General features: G+C 44.5%; 1 protein-coding gene and 1 long non-coding RNA gene across 2 annotated transcripts; one reads left to right on the top strand and one right to left on the bottom strand.

Annotated features, from left to right (window-relative positions):
- The first annotated feature begins 3,648 nt into the window (after positions 1-3,648).
- On the top strand, positions 3,649-11,742 carry LOC119365587 (putative ABC transporter C family member 15). Its single transcript, XM_037631235.1, has 11 exons — positions 3,649-3,823; positions 4,804-7,166; positions 7,327-7,413; positions 7,510-8,175; positions 8,265-8,429; positions 8,593-8,887; positions 9,097-9,311; positions 10,108-10,413; positions 10,860-10,923; positions 11,018-11,257; positions 11,352-11,742. Exons 1-11 carry the CDS (start codon positions 3,727-3,729, stop codon positions 11,453-11,455), a joined length of 4,602 nt encoding a protein of 1,533 aa, XP_037487132.1. The 5' UTR covers positions 3,649-3,726; the 3' UTR covers positions 11,456-11,742.
- Positions 3,835-5,267, bottom strand: LOC119365588. Its single transcript, XR_005175614.1, has 3 exons — positions 5,134-5,267; positions 4,824-4,968; positions 3,835-3,985 (listed from the first exon to the last, which is right to left on the bottom strand). It is a non-coding gene; the product is annotated as an uncharacterized LOC119365588 (long non-coding RNA).
- Positions 11,743-16,102: the final 4,360 nt, after the last annotated feature.

The raw sequence follows: 16,102 nt of genomic DNA, 5'->3' as shown, positions 1-16,102 counted from the left end.
AGGCGCTGGCCGGAGCTGGCGAGGCGGGGCGTGCGGGCAAGGCGAGGGCGGCCTCGGCGCGCACGTGGCCGGGCGGAGCGGCGCGGGAGCAGTTGCTCCCGTCTCCCGCATCACCTCCTACAAGCTCCGCCGCCGGCTCGTGTCCAGGCACACCGGCCGCGCGTTGGCGATGCAGCAGCGCAAGGCACACCGGCCGCACATCGGTGATGCAGCAGCGCAAGGCGCCCAAGGCGTGCGCGGAGGGCGTCACGGAGCAGGAGGCGTCGCCGGCGGCCGTGCTGCCGAGGACCGCCACGGTGCGCAACTTGCTGGAGGCGGAGGAGGCTCCAGACCAGTGCTCCATGACACCGCGGAAGAAGAACAAGAAGAGGCCGGTCGCCGGTGAGAGGCGGTGCAGGCCGGTGGTCAACCTGTTGCTCGTCGCCTCCATCCAAGCTTTTAAATAGCGTCCGCTACCTCCGCTATTGCGGCCACAATAGCGGTAGCGTCACCCTGCCGCTATTAGTTTAAGGTTGCGTTAGAAAATAGCGTGTTTTCAAGATGCGGGCGCAACATCACTTGTTAGACCGCTATATCGTCCGCTATCCGCAATATTGCCCGCTATATAAGTCCTTATTGTTCTGTTGTATAATCTATTTTGGTAAATTTGTCTTGCTTGCATGGTTGCAAGACCAAATATTGTTCAATTATAGTTTATATTCTTATATAAATGATGATTTCTCAAATTAAGTGTCATATTTTTGTCAATGGCCTAGAAAGATACACAACAATCACAAATTTATGAATGTTTTTTAAAAATTGGCTATGTGGACATAGCGCCCGCAATATCGCCTGCTATCCGCATTCCGCTATGTGGACCCTAATCCGCAACCAGTCCGCTATCCGCTATTTAAAAGCTTGCCTCCGTCATGGCTGTGCTCACCTGTCTCCTCTTCTTACGCGCCACGCGTCCTCCTCGTCGAGGTGCATAGATGCTTGGGGGTGGAGACGCTGGATTTTTTTCCCCTGAAGCCTAAAATTTGCGCCGGCGCAACCCCAGCCGAACGGAAAAACGTTCCTGGGGCACAACGGTTGGAGATGCTCTTAGAAGCACACCCTTGCCCTTTTTACAAACGTATTTGATTGATTGCTAATGTCACAAGTACTCCGGTACTGATTCAGACGCTAATTGATTTCTAAGTATGGTTGGGATCTGCATCGTTTTGGCTAGCTTGATCTTCTAATTGCTTCGGGATTTGAAGCAGCCTTGGGCTTGCTCGAGGACTCGAAGTTTTGAGGAGATCGACCTGATGCCTAACAGCGGCCGTGAAGCTCCCGTTAAGAATTTGTGGCAGTGAGCAGCGCGCCAACGCCCAACAGGTATGGAAGCGATTCAAGATTTCAAGGAATGGTTGGATCGATCCTGACATTGGAATCTACTCGTCGGCTTGCTTTTAGAGGAACGGTTGTAAGATTTATAATAGTGAACTACCCAAAGTGCCCTCCTCCGCAAAAAAAAAAACAAAACCAAAGTGCCCCTAAATCATGAATATACTACCAGAATTCTTTTATTGCTTGATCTGGTACGTTGGATTGAAAAAATAAATGGTTCAAAATAACTTGATATGCTGTAAAAGGTCTCGAAACGAACGCGGCCGGATGATTTGAGGTCGTGCGTTGGAGTTGCCCTCGTCTCATGCCATAGTTTGCCGACAGCGGGAGTTCATTTAAATGGAAGACAAAACGACCTAATTAAGGTGCGACGTAGTAGCGGTCATGGAAGTGGGACTTTGGGGGTATGTTATGGTTGCGCCGATGGAGCTTGCGCTTGTCATCATTAACCAATGAAACGGGTTGTATTACGTACGTGCCGCGATCGGCGTCCGGCCTGGGTCGATCGGCGTCAGCGATGTCACGAGGCTGCGAGCGATCGGTCGACTGGACTGGAGCTAGCGGCTAGCGCCCACAGGACATGAAACAAGAGCTGAGCGAGCAGTGACAGCATGCATTACCGGCCGGACGTGCACTGACAATGGCGCTGCAGCGAACCGATCGGCATCACGGCTTAGGCCAAACCAGGCGCATGTGCTGGTGCATGCCGTTGCTATGCTCTCTGGCACGGCATCGACCGTCACCTTCATTCCGCGCGCCCGCCCGTTGTGTTGCGTTCGAGCCTCGGTTTCTACTCCGATCAAGTGGTCCGCCGCTTCCAACCCTACCACTCGGCCGTGTCCCCCTTTTCGCCGTGGCTTCCTTTTGCATAGAGCAGACGTGACCATCCATCCAGCGCGAGCACGTCGGATGGCCGGCCGGTCCGTCGGCCACGCGGAATAGAAAACGACGACGACGGCGTAAAGCCTGGCCGAGCCCACGCAGCTTTGCCATGCTCGCTAGTGCGCCGTCGCCATCCTGCGTCGCATATAACCTGCCACGTAGCATTCACGTTCGTTTCCACCCGCTTGTCTGGCACGCGTAGCACCGGCGGTAAAGCCCTCCCTCGCTCGGTTCCGCTTTAAGAATCCGAGTCGACCGGTCACGGCCAAGACCTCGTCATTTACCACTTGCAGCAGCTTGGCGCGCCATACGTTTGCGTTGTTAGGTGACGGCGTGGAGCAGCATGTGGTTGGATTGAGTATATTTATAGTATTTGATGCGCAACCTTTTCTATCTGATTGGTTAATTAATTTTGAAGCCAACCCTTTCTCTTCTCAAGTTTCGTCGCACTCTCCGGCCTCTAGCTACCTCTGCACGGCGGCCATGCCATATGATGCAGGCGAGTTATAACAAAACCGGCATAGCTTTTCGCCGCGACTGCACGGCACGGCACCACGTGAGGTCCTTCTCTCCCGTGAGCACTCTAGACAAATATAAATGTACTTCCGTGCTCAGATTTTCTGGCGCCGTTGCCGTTTCGCGCGTCGATCCATAGCATATGCGGCCGTGCTGCCGGATCAAAACAAGGAGAGCAGCAGCGACGGGGAATATATAGGGGCGATTTGTGTGTCATCACTACTAATCTAAGCGCTGTCCTTGGTCTCTTGTCTTGTGTGGTTAAGGCTGTTCTGCACGTACCTGTTGCGATGGCTACGGCTGCCGTTTGATCGCGTTAACCTTGCCTAGCCGTCCAGTGCGCCGCTGCGCATTGGACGGAAAGCTAGTGATGATGTGCGCCTTCACTTGAATCACAAGGGATGGGATGGAATGGAACTACTGATAATATAACTTGTGTGAGTTGTGGAAAGGGTACCTATATCAGGCATAATATTCGCTTTACCAAACACTGATTCAAATCATCTATCACAAGGAACTCTGTTCGGTAGGAATGTACAGTGACACTATTGAGGTGTCGAAAAACGTCTTACGTTATGGGACGGAAAGAATACAAATATACTAAAATCTGCACAATTCAGTTGAATAGCCACCGCACCCTAAGCAGTTTGCCATACCAAATTGATGATTCTCCTTACCAAGCAAGCACCAAATCGATACGACATGGACATGCATGCAGATCCACTATGCATGGTGCACCAGACCAGAGCAGCCGGGTGAAAACCGCACCGCATTTCTTTTCTGTCACGGCGAGGCGTGCTCTGCATTACACGCCAAAGCTGCGGCCATCAGGGCCAAGGGTCTCTCCGCCTCCTCCGTATATCACCGTCGCCACCTCTCCCTCCCTCCCTCCCTCGTTCCCTTCTCTCCCTCTCTCTCTCTCTCTCACTCGCATTTGCCACAGACCCTCACTGCGCCATGGACGAAGGAGGAGGGAGCCTGCACTCGCCTCCTCTCGCGAGGGCGCACGAGATGTTCCTCCTCCGCGCCGCGGCTTTGCTCGGCGATTCGCCAAGTAAGTCTTGATCCATTCCCCATCCCGCCTGCATGCACACGGCGGGTTCATCCATCCATGCGTCCGATTCTCCTCCTCTCCTCGAGTCCGATTGCACTGCATGGCTTTCCTCAGCCCCCGCTCCTTTGGTATTGCTTTTCTGGGCCTGCAAACCAATGGATTCTGCAAGAAATTTCGAGTCTTATTAGTAAGGGTTTGTTTGTTTGGTTTTTTGTGTTCCAACGAGGGTATAACTGCAGAAGAATGTGCATACAAACATGGCAGCATCTGTAGCCCGTAATTTAGTTAGCACCCTGTGGTTTTGTGGAATGCCTTCATTTATTTATATAACTAAGTGAGGCTCAATTTTACTTCCCGGGAAAAAAATCGCTGCATTAGTTAATTTCCTCCCTACAGAAATGTTTGGCCGGGCCAATCAACTTGTATGTTCAAAACATGCTCCTCAAAGGAAATCTTGCAAACTGGAGCGATAACAGTCAGGTCAAGGGCAATGATATATCAGCTTTCGGTTTTACTCCTAACATCTCTGCAAAAACATGATATCACTCTGACTAACAAACACTCCTATGCAACTTTCTAAAAGAAACCAAGGATGATAGTACATCTTTTCTAGACCTTTTTGCCCCTGCCACTATCAGTCTCCTTTAACATGACATTTATACTGACATTAAGGAATAAGGAATATTCATGTCAATAAGTAAGTGGAATAATAGAAGAATATACTATGTTTTTTTTAATCTTGTGGGGTTCCACTGTTGCTGGTAGAACTAGCTTGGAGAAAATTTATCAACAAATTCAGGGGATTCCAGTTTTCCTTGAAAGGATGGGATTCCAGTTTTCGTAAAAAAAAACATGTTGTTTGTTGTTTTCTTGAACATTCATGACATAACTGCAGCTACTATGTTATATTCATAATAAAAGTTGGATAACTTATTCTGTTGTCGATTCCTGACACACAAATTTGATATACAACCTTGCAGGTTCCATTGTATCACAATACCTGCGACAATGGCCAGAAGTATATTCCCCTTGTTTCTGGACTAGCACTTTTGTATTGATACAACTTGTATTTATCACGAGCATCGTGGCTCAGTATCTGTTCAAGAGAATCAGATGGTGCAGGCAGAGGTTGAAGACCACAACTCCTGAAAGCAATAAGCATTCTAATCAGGAACAACAGAATGCAGACATAAAGCTGGGCTTCTCATATCAAGCAAGCAAAGTCTGCTGCCTGCTTATATTAGCCACTCATGTCCCGAGGATATTCTTTCTGCAGTTACAAGGAAGAATAAGTGGTTGCAAGTACCCACCTTTTGTTCTGGGTGAAGGCATACAGGTGCTCTCCTGGGTAATATTGTCACTAGCAGTATTCAGTCTACAGAAGACAAAATCTGCAAAGCATCCGCTCATTATTCGGGCATGGTTGATACTTAGCTTTCTGCAATCAATAATCAGTGTGATATTTGATCTCAGGTTCAGCTTATCAGATCATGGATATATGGGGTTTGCAGAACTGATTGACCTGTTCACACTTGTTATCTGCACTTACCTGTTTGCAGTTTCTGTCAGAGGAAAAACAGGAATCACCTCAATAAACAGCGGCATAACAGAGCCACTGTTGAGTCCATCTGCAGGGCAGCAGGCAGAAACTAAAAGGACATGTCTGTATGGCAGGGCAAGCGTTCTGGACCTCGTCACGTTCTCCTGGATGGGTCCTCTATTTGCTACCGGATATAAGAAACCTCTAGATAAGAATGATGTGCCAGATATTGATGAAAGGGACTATGCCGATTTGCTCTCTCATTCATTTAAGAGGATCCTAGCAGATGTTGAACGCAGGCATGGTTTGAGTACTTTATCAATCTATAGAGCAATGTTCCTATTTATTAGAAGAAAAGCAATAATTAATGCAGTATTTGCAATTCTGTGTGCATGTGCATCCTATGTTGGACCATCACTGATTAATGACTTGGTGAGATTCCTCGGGGGAGAGAGGAAGTATGGACTGAAAAAAGGTTATATTCTTGCTGCTGCATTTTTAAGTGCCAAAGTTGTGGAGACAGTAGCTCAGAGGCAGTGGATTTTTGGTGCTCGACGGCTCGGGATGCGGCTACGAGCTGCTTTGATATCCCACATCTATCAAAAGGGGCTCCGGTTATCCTGCAGTGCAAGGCAGAAGCATACCAGTGGAGAGATCATAAACTACATGAGTGTAGATATACAGAGGATAACCGATGTTATATGGTACACAAACTACATTTGGATGTTACCCATACAGCTTTCTCTAGCAGTCTATGTTCTCTATCTAAACCTAGGGGCTGGAGCATGGGCTGGTTTAGCAGCAACACTGGCAATAATGGCTTGCAATATTCCTCTGACCAGACTGCAGAAAAGGTTGCAATCAGAGATCATGGCTGCTAAAGACAACAGAATGAAGGCAACAACGGAAGTACTTAGAAGCATGAAAATACTGAAACTTCAAGCATGGGATACAGAGTACCTTCAAAAGCTAGAAGCTTTGCGAAGGGAGGAGCACAATTGGTTGTGGAAATCTGTGAGGTTGACAGCTTTCACAACATTCATATTTTGGGGGTCCCCTGCATTCATATCCTCCATAACATTCGGTACATGTATATTGATGGGGATTCCTCTAACAGCTGGTACTGTTCTGTCTGCTCTTGCAACGTTCCGGATGCTACAAGATCCAATCTTCACACTTCCCGATTTACTTTCGGTGTTTGCCCAGGGAAAAGTTTCAGCTGATCGAGTAGCACAATACCTCCAGGAAGAAGAATTGAAAGACGACGCAATTACAGAAGTACCAAGGCGTGACACAGACTATGATGTGGAGATTGATCATGGAGCATTCAGTTGGGAACTTGAAACCACATCTCCAACTATAACAGATGTAAATTTAAAAGTAAAGAGAGGGATGAAAGTAGCAATCTGTGGAATGGTCGGCTCTGGGAAATCCAGTCTACTATCATGCATACTTGGGGAGATGCCTAAGCTAGCCGGGGCTGTGAGGGTCAGTGGGAGCAGAGCATATGTTCCTCAGACTGCCTGGATCCTGTCTGGGAACATCAGAGACAACATTCTGTTTGGAAACCCATATGACAAGGAAAAATACCAAAAGATAATACAAGCTTGTGCATTGACTAAAGATCTTGAGCTATTTGCAAATGGTGACTTGACAGAGATTGGAGAAAGAGGAATTAACATGAGTGGTGGACAGAAGCAGCGGATTCAGATTGCAAGGTCAGTGTACGAGGATGCAGATATATACCTCTTTGATGACCCCTTCAGTGCAGTAGATGCTCACACTGGGGCCCAACTTTTCAAGGTTTGTTTATTTAGTGTTCATAAACCCATAAATGTGTTCAGAATTTAGTCGCATATGATTCGAACATGATAAATATCACTACTTTTCCTTAATATTCAACGGTTTAGAGACATCAGTCTGCATAAATGCTAACAGAATGAACTACTATATTATTATACAGGATTGCCTGATGGGGATGCTTAAAGACAAAACAATATTGTATGTGACCCATCAAGTTGAATTTCTTCCAGCTGCAGACCTTATACTAGTAAGTATATAAAAAAATGCTTTTGTTCATAATAATACATGTATGTTCGTGTTGTTAAGAATATGTAAAATAACCAAAGCGGGTACAAAATAATAGGTGATGCAGGATGGGAAGATTGTGCAGAAAGGAAGATTTGATGATCTTCTTAAACAGAACATAGGATTTGAAGCCATAGTCGGAGCCCATAGTCAGGCAATTGACTCTGTTATAAATGCCGAGAGTTCTAGCAGAATTTTGTCAACAGAGAGCCAAAAGTTAGCAGATAGTGATGATGAGTTTGAGAGAGAAAACGACACTGATGATCAAGTTCAGGGCATAATTAAGCAAGAGTCTGAACACGATGTCTCGCAAGGTGTCAATGAAAAAGGAAGGCTGACACAAGAGGAAGAACGAGAAAAGGGAGGAATTGGCAAGACGGTCTACTGGGCATACCTGACGGCTGTTCATGGTGGCGCATTAGCACCAGTAATAGTGGCGGCACAGTCATTCTTCCAAATATTCCAGGTAGCAAGCAACTATTGGATGGCATGGGCGTGTCCTCCAACATCTGCAACCACTCCAAGGGTTGGATTAGGCCTTCTTTTGTCTGTATACATAATGCTATCTATAGGAAGTGCACTATGTGTTTTTGGTCGGTCTATACTTGTGTCACTTGTTGGCCTGTTAACAGCAGAGAAGTTCTTCAAGAATATGCTCCATTGCATTCTCCGAGCTCCCATGTCCTTCTTTGATTCCACGCCCACTGGCAGGATCCTAAACAGGGTTGGTGTTCAATTACTCCTCACATCATTTTGTACTGCCTTGTTCCCACGCACCTTAAAATTAATAACTGTAACTGTACATTGTAACAGGTCTCCAGTGACCAAAGTGTTTTAGATCTGGAAATAGCAAGCAAGCTTGGTTGGTGCGCGTTTTCAGTTATACAAATTCTGGGGACCATTGGGGTTATGTCACAGGTTGCGTGGCCAGTTTTCGCCATCTTTATTCCAGTGACAGCAATCTGTTATGCGTTTCAAGTAAGAGCTCCCCACTATGATATGTTTGCACTAGATTTAACTTGTCCTTGTACAACTTATGCACCAAGTTACTTCCATACACGATGAATTCCAGGAAGCCATTTCCTCCTTGATAGATTCCTTTAACAAATCACTGAATCGAATATTTCCCTGTGACATGCAGAGGTACTACATACCAACAGCAAGAGAGCTGGCTCGTCTGTCACAAATTCAAAGGGCTCCAATCCTCCACCATTTCGCAGAATCACTTACAGGAGCAGCAAGTATTAGAGCATATGGGCAGAAAGACCGTTTCAGCAAAGCAAACATCAGTCTTGTTAACAACCACTCACGACCATGGTTCCATAACATCTCAGCTGTGGAGTGGCTTTGCTTCAGGCTAAACATGCTATCTAACTTTGTCTTTGCCTTTTCTTTGACTCTGTTGGTGAGCCTTCCCGAAGGTTTCATAAATCCGAGTAAGTTTTTCATGCAGAAAAATTATACTCCCTCCGTCTCAAAATAAGTGACTCGACTTTGTACTAACTTTGTACTAACTTTGTACTAAAGCTAGTACAAAGTTGAGTCACTTATTTTGGGACGGAGGGAGTAGTTGATTCATTTTTGCAGTCTATACTCTGATCACTAATTTTCGGTGGCTGCAAAACTGACATAATTGTATGTACAGGCATCGCTGGACTTGCAGTGACTTATGCACTGAACCTCAATGGGCAGTTGTCATCTATAACCTGGAACATTTGCAACACAGAGAATAAAATGATTTCAGTTGAAAGAATAATGCAGTACTCAAGGATCCCTAGTGAGGCTCCTCTAATAGTTGATGATCACCGCCCCCCAAACAGCTGGCCAAAGGATGGCACTATAAATATAAGAAACTTGGAGGTATGCATGATGTTACTGCAAGTTATCATTTATAGCTAACCACCCTACATAAGCACAAGTATGCACATGAACATTTGTACACCATAAGACAGATTATATCACCGTGGTCTATTAGTCTAAAAACATAACTTACTAAGTTTGGATAAACATATGGTCTAAAGCAGGTTAAACCAGCTTGCAAACATATGTTCCAGGGCAAAATTCATATCAGAAAAGCACATAGTTCATATAGTTTTGACTCCATAATATTTTCTATCAGCAAAGAGAATATGAGATAATTAGGGATTTTGGAGTCACTCTACATAAATATAGAGATATTTTATTTGTTCTTCTAGTCCCTATCCCCAGCTCTAGTGTCCTTTTTCTGTATTTGGGGTTTTCTGTTTTTTGATTTTTGTTCGGGCTTTTTTCCGGGCATTGTGGTTTTCGGCCTAGTGTCCCTCATGAACCGGGTCATTCTGTATTCTTTTTTCTATCTCAATGAAATCAGCAGTGTGCTTGCCTTGCACTGTCAAGATAATTAAGGAAAGGAAACTAGACTAAATTGCATGGTACATGTTTTACATAAGGGAGAAAAATAAAGCACATATCCTCCAACATGGAAGAAAACAGAAACAACAAAAGTAGCACATTTGTTTCACAAAAGAATGTATACTAAGTTCCTGACATACAAGTAACACAAAAGGAAAGCTCGTACTTTTGAATAATGAAATGTAATCTCTTCTATTTTTCTATTTTCTCATAAAATGTGTGTATGCTCAAATGAGCCATCTAATGTGACTATTCGCTTTTACAGGTTCGATATGCAGAGCATCTCCCATCTGTTTTAAGAAACATATCATGTACAATTTCAGGACGGAAGAAGGTGGGGATTGTTGGACGTACTGGCAGTGGAAAGTCAACTTTGATTCAAGCGCTTTTCCGGATTGTTGAACCAAGACAAGGGACAATTGAAATTGATGATGTCGATCTCAGCAAAATCGGGTTGCATGATTTACGTGGCAGACTTAGCATCATCCCACAAGATCCAACCATGTTTGAGGGCACAGTGAGAGGAAATCTTGATCCACTGAATGAATATTCTGATCAACATATATGGGAGGTAAATAAGTCAAATCATACATGTCCTAATGATGAGAGTAAATTATATAATATGTGCATAAGAGAGCCTAACATCTCATATTGTTGCTCATTATTACCAATAGTCCATGTTGCAAAACAAATAGTTCTGGATAATGGTATCTTTCTCAACATAAATATGCATAACAGCTTATGTTGATAAAATGTGATCTCGTGATTATAGCAATCTATGAAAGGTCAAAATTGCTGACAGAGTACCAAGAAACATATGTGTCTGATCTCTTTAACAATTGCAATTGCCAAAGCTGATGTAAAGTTTCATACAGATTGCAAGTTGATCAAATCCATTCATCAAACATATCTATATAATGAATACAAAGAAAATGAGGAATTGCCAAAAAAATGATTAAAAGAATATAACTGCTGTACTTCCTCTATTGACTAGAAATATACATTTCTTTTGGCCAGACATTGGACAAATGCCAGCTTGGTGACATAGTTCGTCAAAGCCCAAAGAAGCTGGACTCAACAGGTTTGTTTTTGTGTACAACAGCACACAGATGCTAGATTGGCTAAGAGAGTATGTATATCTCCATTGAGATGATCAAATGAGATTTCTCCTGCAGTTGTCGAAAATGGGGAAAACTGGAGCGTCGGACAGAGGCAGTTGTTTTGTCTGGGAAGGGTTCTACTGAAGCGAAGCAATGTCCTTGTCCTCGACGAGGCAACTGCTTCAGTTGACTCATCTACGGATGCAATTATCCAGCAAACACTCCGTGAGGAGTTTGGGGACTGCACGGTGCTGACAGTAGCACACAGAATTCACACAGTTATCGACAGTGATTTGATTCTTGTCTTCAGCGAAGGTAAGCCACAGCACCGACGAACCCAAAATATTTATCTACATTTTAGGACCTAGCTGCCACAGTGCTAAGATCTGTACTCGTTTGTGTTGAGCAGGAAGAATTATAGAATACGACACGCCGTCAAGATTACTGGAGGACGAGAACTCTGAATTCTCAAGGCTCATCAAGGAGTACTCGCGGAGATCCAAGGGGTTCTAACAGCACCACAAACAATTGAACGGCCGCGAAAGCGGCATGAAGCCAACTAGGCGCACAGCAGAGCCTGGCAGAAAGACCGCACACACCACAACGGCCTTTCTCCAGACGACAAGCACTCACGAAATCCACCCAGATAAAGACAATATAGGCTGTACAATGGACGGGACTAGCTAGATTATTCAGGCGATTTGGAAAAATTATCAAAGCCATGTAATGCAATAGCACAGTAGCACTATGTAAGATGCTCTCTGATGTGAGAAAGATCGAGTGTATGTATGTAGCTACTCCGTGTGCGTTGTCCGTGCGCAATCGCTTTTCAGTTCAAGAAGTTCCTGAATGGGGTTCGAGCGGGGTGCTTACCTGCGGCGTGTCTAGCCAGGCATTCCGTCGAGCAGGTGGCGCGCGGAGCCCTGCAACAAGGAGCTGGGCATGTTCCGCGAGAGCATACACTGATCTGAGCGCAAGCATCGCACCGAAGCCATAGGTAGAGCAGCGGCGACGCCTGCCGATTTAGCTAGGCACTCGCTAACTTCCTGGGATTTTCAGCGGTGGCGGTGGGAGGATTGAGGAAGCCGACGACTAGCCAGCCAGCATGTCCAGCTCAAGGTTTCACTCCCTTGGTAGAAACCCCAAAATATGGCACCCATACTTTTCCTTCCCTAAAATACGTATATACTCTTTCCGTCTCAAAATAAGTGTCTTAACTATTAACTTTAGTACTACATAAAAAAATTATTATCTTTAGTATAAAATAAAACAAAATATGTATTTGGCAACCCTGTGCCAGATTGCAAAATCGCCACACCTGTAGGATGTCGTCCATTTGGAATCCAACGGACGCAAGACATTCCAGCTATTCAGTTCGTTTCTTCTGTCGCTGGGTGGTGGGCCAAGCCCGATACGATACGCTCGAACCGTCTCGCCCGATACGCTCGAACCGTCTCGCTCGGAATTAAATCCCCCGTCCCCCACCACTCGTCTCCTTTGTCCTCTGTAACGGCTCGCGCGGCGCACTACTCTGTCTCCCCGCTCCCGCTCTCTCTGTCTCCGTCCACGGCGAGCGGCGGCGCGCCTTCTCCAGCCGATTCTCGGCGCTGGTTTTCCGTTCCACCGGTGAGTATCTACTCAATCTCCCTCACATCCGCCCCCAGTAGTTCGTGCGCCTCAAATCGACTGGTAACCGCGCGCCCGCTTCTCTGTCGCTCCGCCCCCGCTCTCTCTTCGTCGACGGCGAGCGGCGGCGCCTTCTCCGGACGATTCGCGGTGTTAGTATTCTGTTCCACCGACGAGTATCGACTCAATCACCCTCACATCCATCCCCAGTAGTTTTTGCTCTGTTTCTCGACGCCATCAGTGGCGGGATGTTCGTCGGGATGGTCACATGTTAGAACAGACTAGAAATGCGCCCAATGCGTTCAATTCGTGGTGCAGATGCTATTATTTAGCCCCTGTTTCGCATGCACATCGTTCCAGTGATTAATTTGCCATTTTCGATTTTCGTGGCTAGTTGCTGTAAATTTTGAACTGATCCCCTGTTACATTGTTCGATTCTTATTTCTAGGGTTTTCTCTAGATGCAAAACCATTATGTATACATTCATGATTCGCCATCAATGATGTATCCATTCATGATTCTGATTTCTAGGGTTTTCTGTAATTGCTACATGGCTCGATTTCCCTGATTTTTGTTAGCACTATCAGTGGTGTCTCGTTTCATGATGCATTTTGTGTTTCTAGTCTAGGAGAGCGATATTTGGCAACTTATGGATGTGCCACCATTTAGTTTACCCGAACTTTAATTGTGAATATGATTACCATCAGTGGTGTGACTAATTTATCAGGAGTCTACTGTAAAATTTATCATGTCACTAATTTTTTAATACTTAGTTCTGTGATGTCCAATATATGTGTTTACGTGTAAGTTGTTGCCATCCCTAATTTGCATAAGTTATCTTGCCCGATACATACATTTTATCGGTGCATCATAAGCAAACAAAAATTGAGATATTCAATATCTAGTAGAAGAACACATGTCCTTTTTTTGTTTTCGTCTTTCTCTGTTGTGGATGAGTTATCTTGTTGTATGCTCACGAGTTACCAATGTATCATAAGAATATGTGTGTGACTATTATTTCAACAGCCTGCATTCTTTATGGTCACTTTTTTCTCTTTGGTATTCTTGTGTGTCAGGTCACAATGCCATGGAAGCGCAAATTAGATGATGACTTTGAGGAGGCGTACCCCTTAAAGAAGCAGAAGCCTCCCACAGATCGGAACAGGGCTTCTCCTAGTGCTCTTGTGACTGCCTGTAAGGATATGTCAGATGAGAGGATGTCCGCGATTGATGACATGGATTTCACTAGTTTGCGGAATATCAAGTGTGATAATCTGTTCAATCGGCTTTCTCAATGGCTTGCTGGTCTATACGACCCTGATTCTCGTGAGGTTGTTGTACCTGGTCGCGGGAGGTTACCGGTCAGTGAAGAGTCTGTGCATCGTATAATGGGTGTGCCACGAGGTGATATTGCGGTGGATTTCAAGATTCCTACAGATGCACAGCTTGAACTTGCGGGAGATCTTTTTGGTGATCTTGGACATGCTCCTAAAACTGTAGATGTATTAAACCTTATCTTGAGCACTAACCAGCATGATGACAATTTCAAGCGCTTGTGGCTTGTGCTTGCTGCCAGCACTGTGATGGCGCCGACGACTTCCAACAAGATCAGCACCAGATGGTATCCTGTGTTGGTAAGCACATCTGGCTATCTTTCTAGTTCATACTATTTATCTCTTTTATTTTTTGTATTTTTACCTGATAACTTCTTTGCTTCTCAGTCTGATGATTTATGCACATATGCACTTGATAACTCTCCCAGCTTTTTGTAGTGTGGTAATTTCTGTCCCTTTGATTTTTTTTATGATCTGAAGTGTGGTAATTATGTAGTAATGCACCTGATAACCTTTTTCTGACAGTGTTGTAATTATACAGCAATGCACCTGATATCTTTTTATGAAAGTGTAATAATCATATAGCAATGCACCTGATAACTTTTTCATGAAAGTGTGGTAATCATATAGTAATGCACCTGATAACTTATTTATGCCTTGCAATGAGGTTCTTCTCAATAATGTGGTATTTGTGTGCTTATGTAAATGGTGGTATAATGTTTTAACAGTGTTGTAAGTGTCTACTTATGTCCCTTGCTAACTTGTGTGCATACATTCCTCTATTGTTTCATGTGTTTTCTTTTTTTTCACAGCAAAATATTGGCAATGTAAAAAACCTCAACTGGTGCAAATTTATTGCGGATCAGCTTCACAAAGCTCTTTCAAAAGGAAAGCCTACGACAGGCTGCCTCCTATTCTACAATGTTAGTCCCCTTATTCTTGTTTTTGTTCCCATGATTTTTGGATTGTATATCTTTTTTCGCCAAACAGGTAGATTTGTAATGACCTTTTCTGTTTTTCCAGCTTCTGTATATAGATGATATTGACTTAACTGGCCTTGGTATCATCTTGTCTAATGGTCCTTTTGCAATTAATGTGTGGATGAATGAGTTGGCATCGAAAGTTCTCCGGATGGATGTCCAGAGGGACAAGCTTTCTTATGGGAAATTACCGGTAATTTCCCATTTGTCATTTTTCTTACCTTCTATGTATTGCCATCTGTTTTATAACGATTTTTACTTGTTTTATCATATTTATTTCAGCTTAAGCCCCAATATGGCCAAGACTATTGCTTATTTGGTGGCTTGCAAGGTCTAGATAAATTCATGCGTGTTCATGCACCCCAAAACTGTTCTGAACAGGTATTTTACCCTTTTTTGTGTGTTTGATTATTTTTCTTTTTCCATTTCCTGGTAAAAACTGTTATAAATACCTGGTAACTTTTACTGTTTTTAGGATGATAACTTTTTTTCCTAGTTTGGATTCTCACTTTGGATTAACTTTGTTTCGAACTTATTTTTGTGTGGTATTTTTAGTAATTGTTTGTATGGTAATCAATGTTTCTCACAACCCTATTTATTTTGTTTTTTCATTCTTGTTTTTTCTATCAGAAACTTGCTAAAGCTTCTGCTATTGTGGGCCGCTTTTCGTCTGGCATGGTTGGCCTCATCGGTGGTCTTGTTAATGGGTTCATGTCCTTGGATTGTGAAGACAGCTCATGGATGTCCCGTGTGTTAGAGAGCCAACTCAAGGGTTTATCTTCTGCCGCCGGGAATACTGCTGGGAAGACTGCGAGCACCCGTCTTGCATCCTGTTCACGTGAAGTAAAAGATTCCGGCAAGCAAACTGTTGAAGGTTCAGATTCTGATCATGAGGTTGATGATGGTGGCGGTGATGGTCACTCTGATGAAGATCTAGATTTCACGTTCATTACCATCATTCTTCAGGTGGACCGAACACCCATGAGGCTTTAGGTAGTGGGGGTAGTGCTGGACCGAGTGCCCATATTGCTTCAGGTAGTGGCGCAGCGAATCCAGATGTGGATGCAACTACGTTCGCAACTACCACTGTGTCTGTAAGGTCAGCTGGAATTGATGGAACTACTACTGCAGGAACCGATCAACCTCTCAAGTCTCAGATTATGCTCACTTCATGTTCCGGTGATGTATCTAGTGATGGATTGCATAACCAGCCAGATATG

Source organism: Triticum dicoccoides, chromosome 2B (assembly GCF_002162155.2).
Source record: "Triticum dicoccoides isolate Atlit2015 ecotype Zavitan chromosome 2B, WEW_v2.0, whole genome shotgun sequence".
Classification (NCBI taxonomy): Eukaryota; Viridiplantae; Streptophyta; class Magnoliopsida; order Poales; family Poaceae; genus Triticum; species Triticum dicoccoides.
The sequence above is the reverse complement of the archived record's forward strand: the minus strand, read 5'-3'. Positions and strand labels throughout refer to the sequence as shown.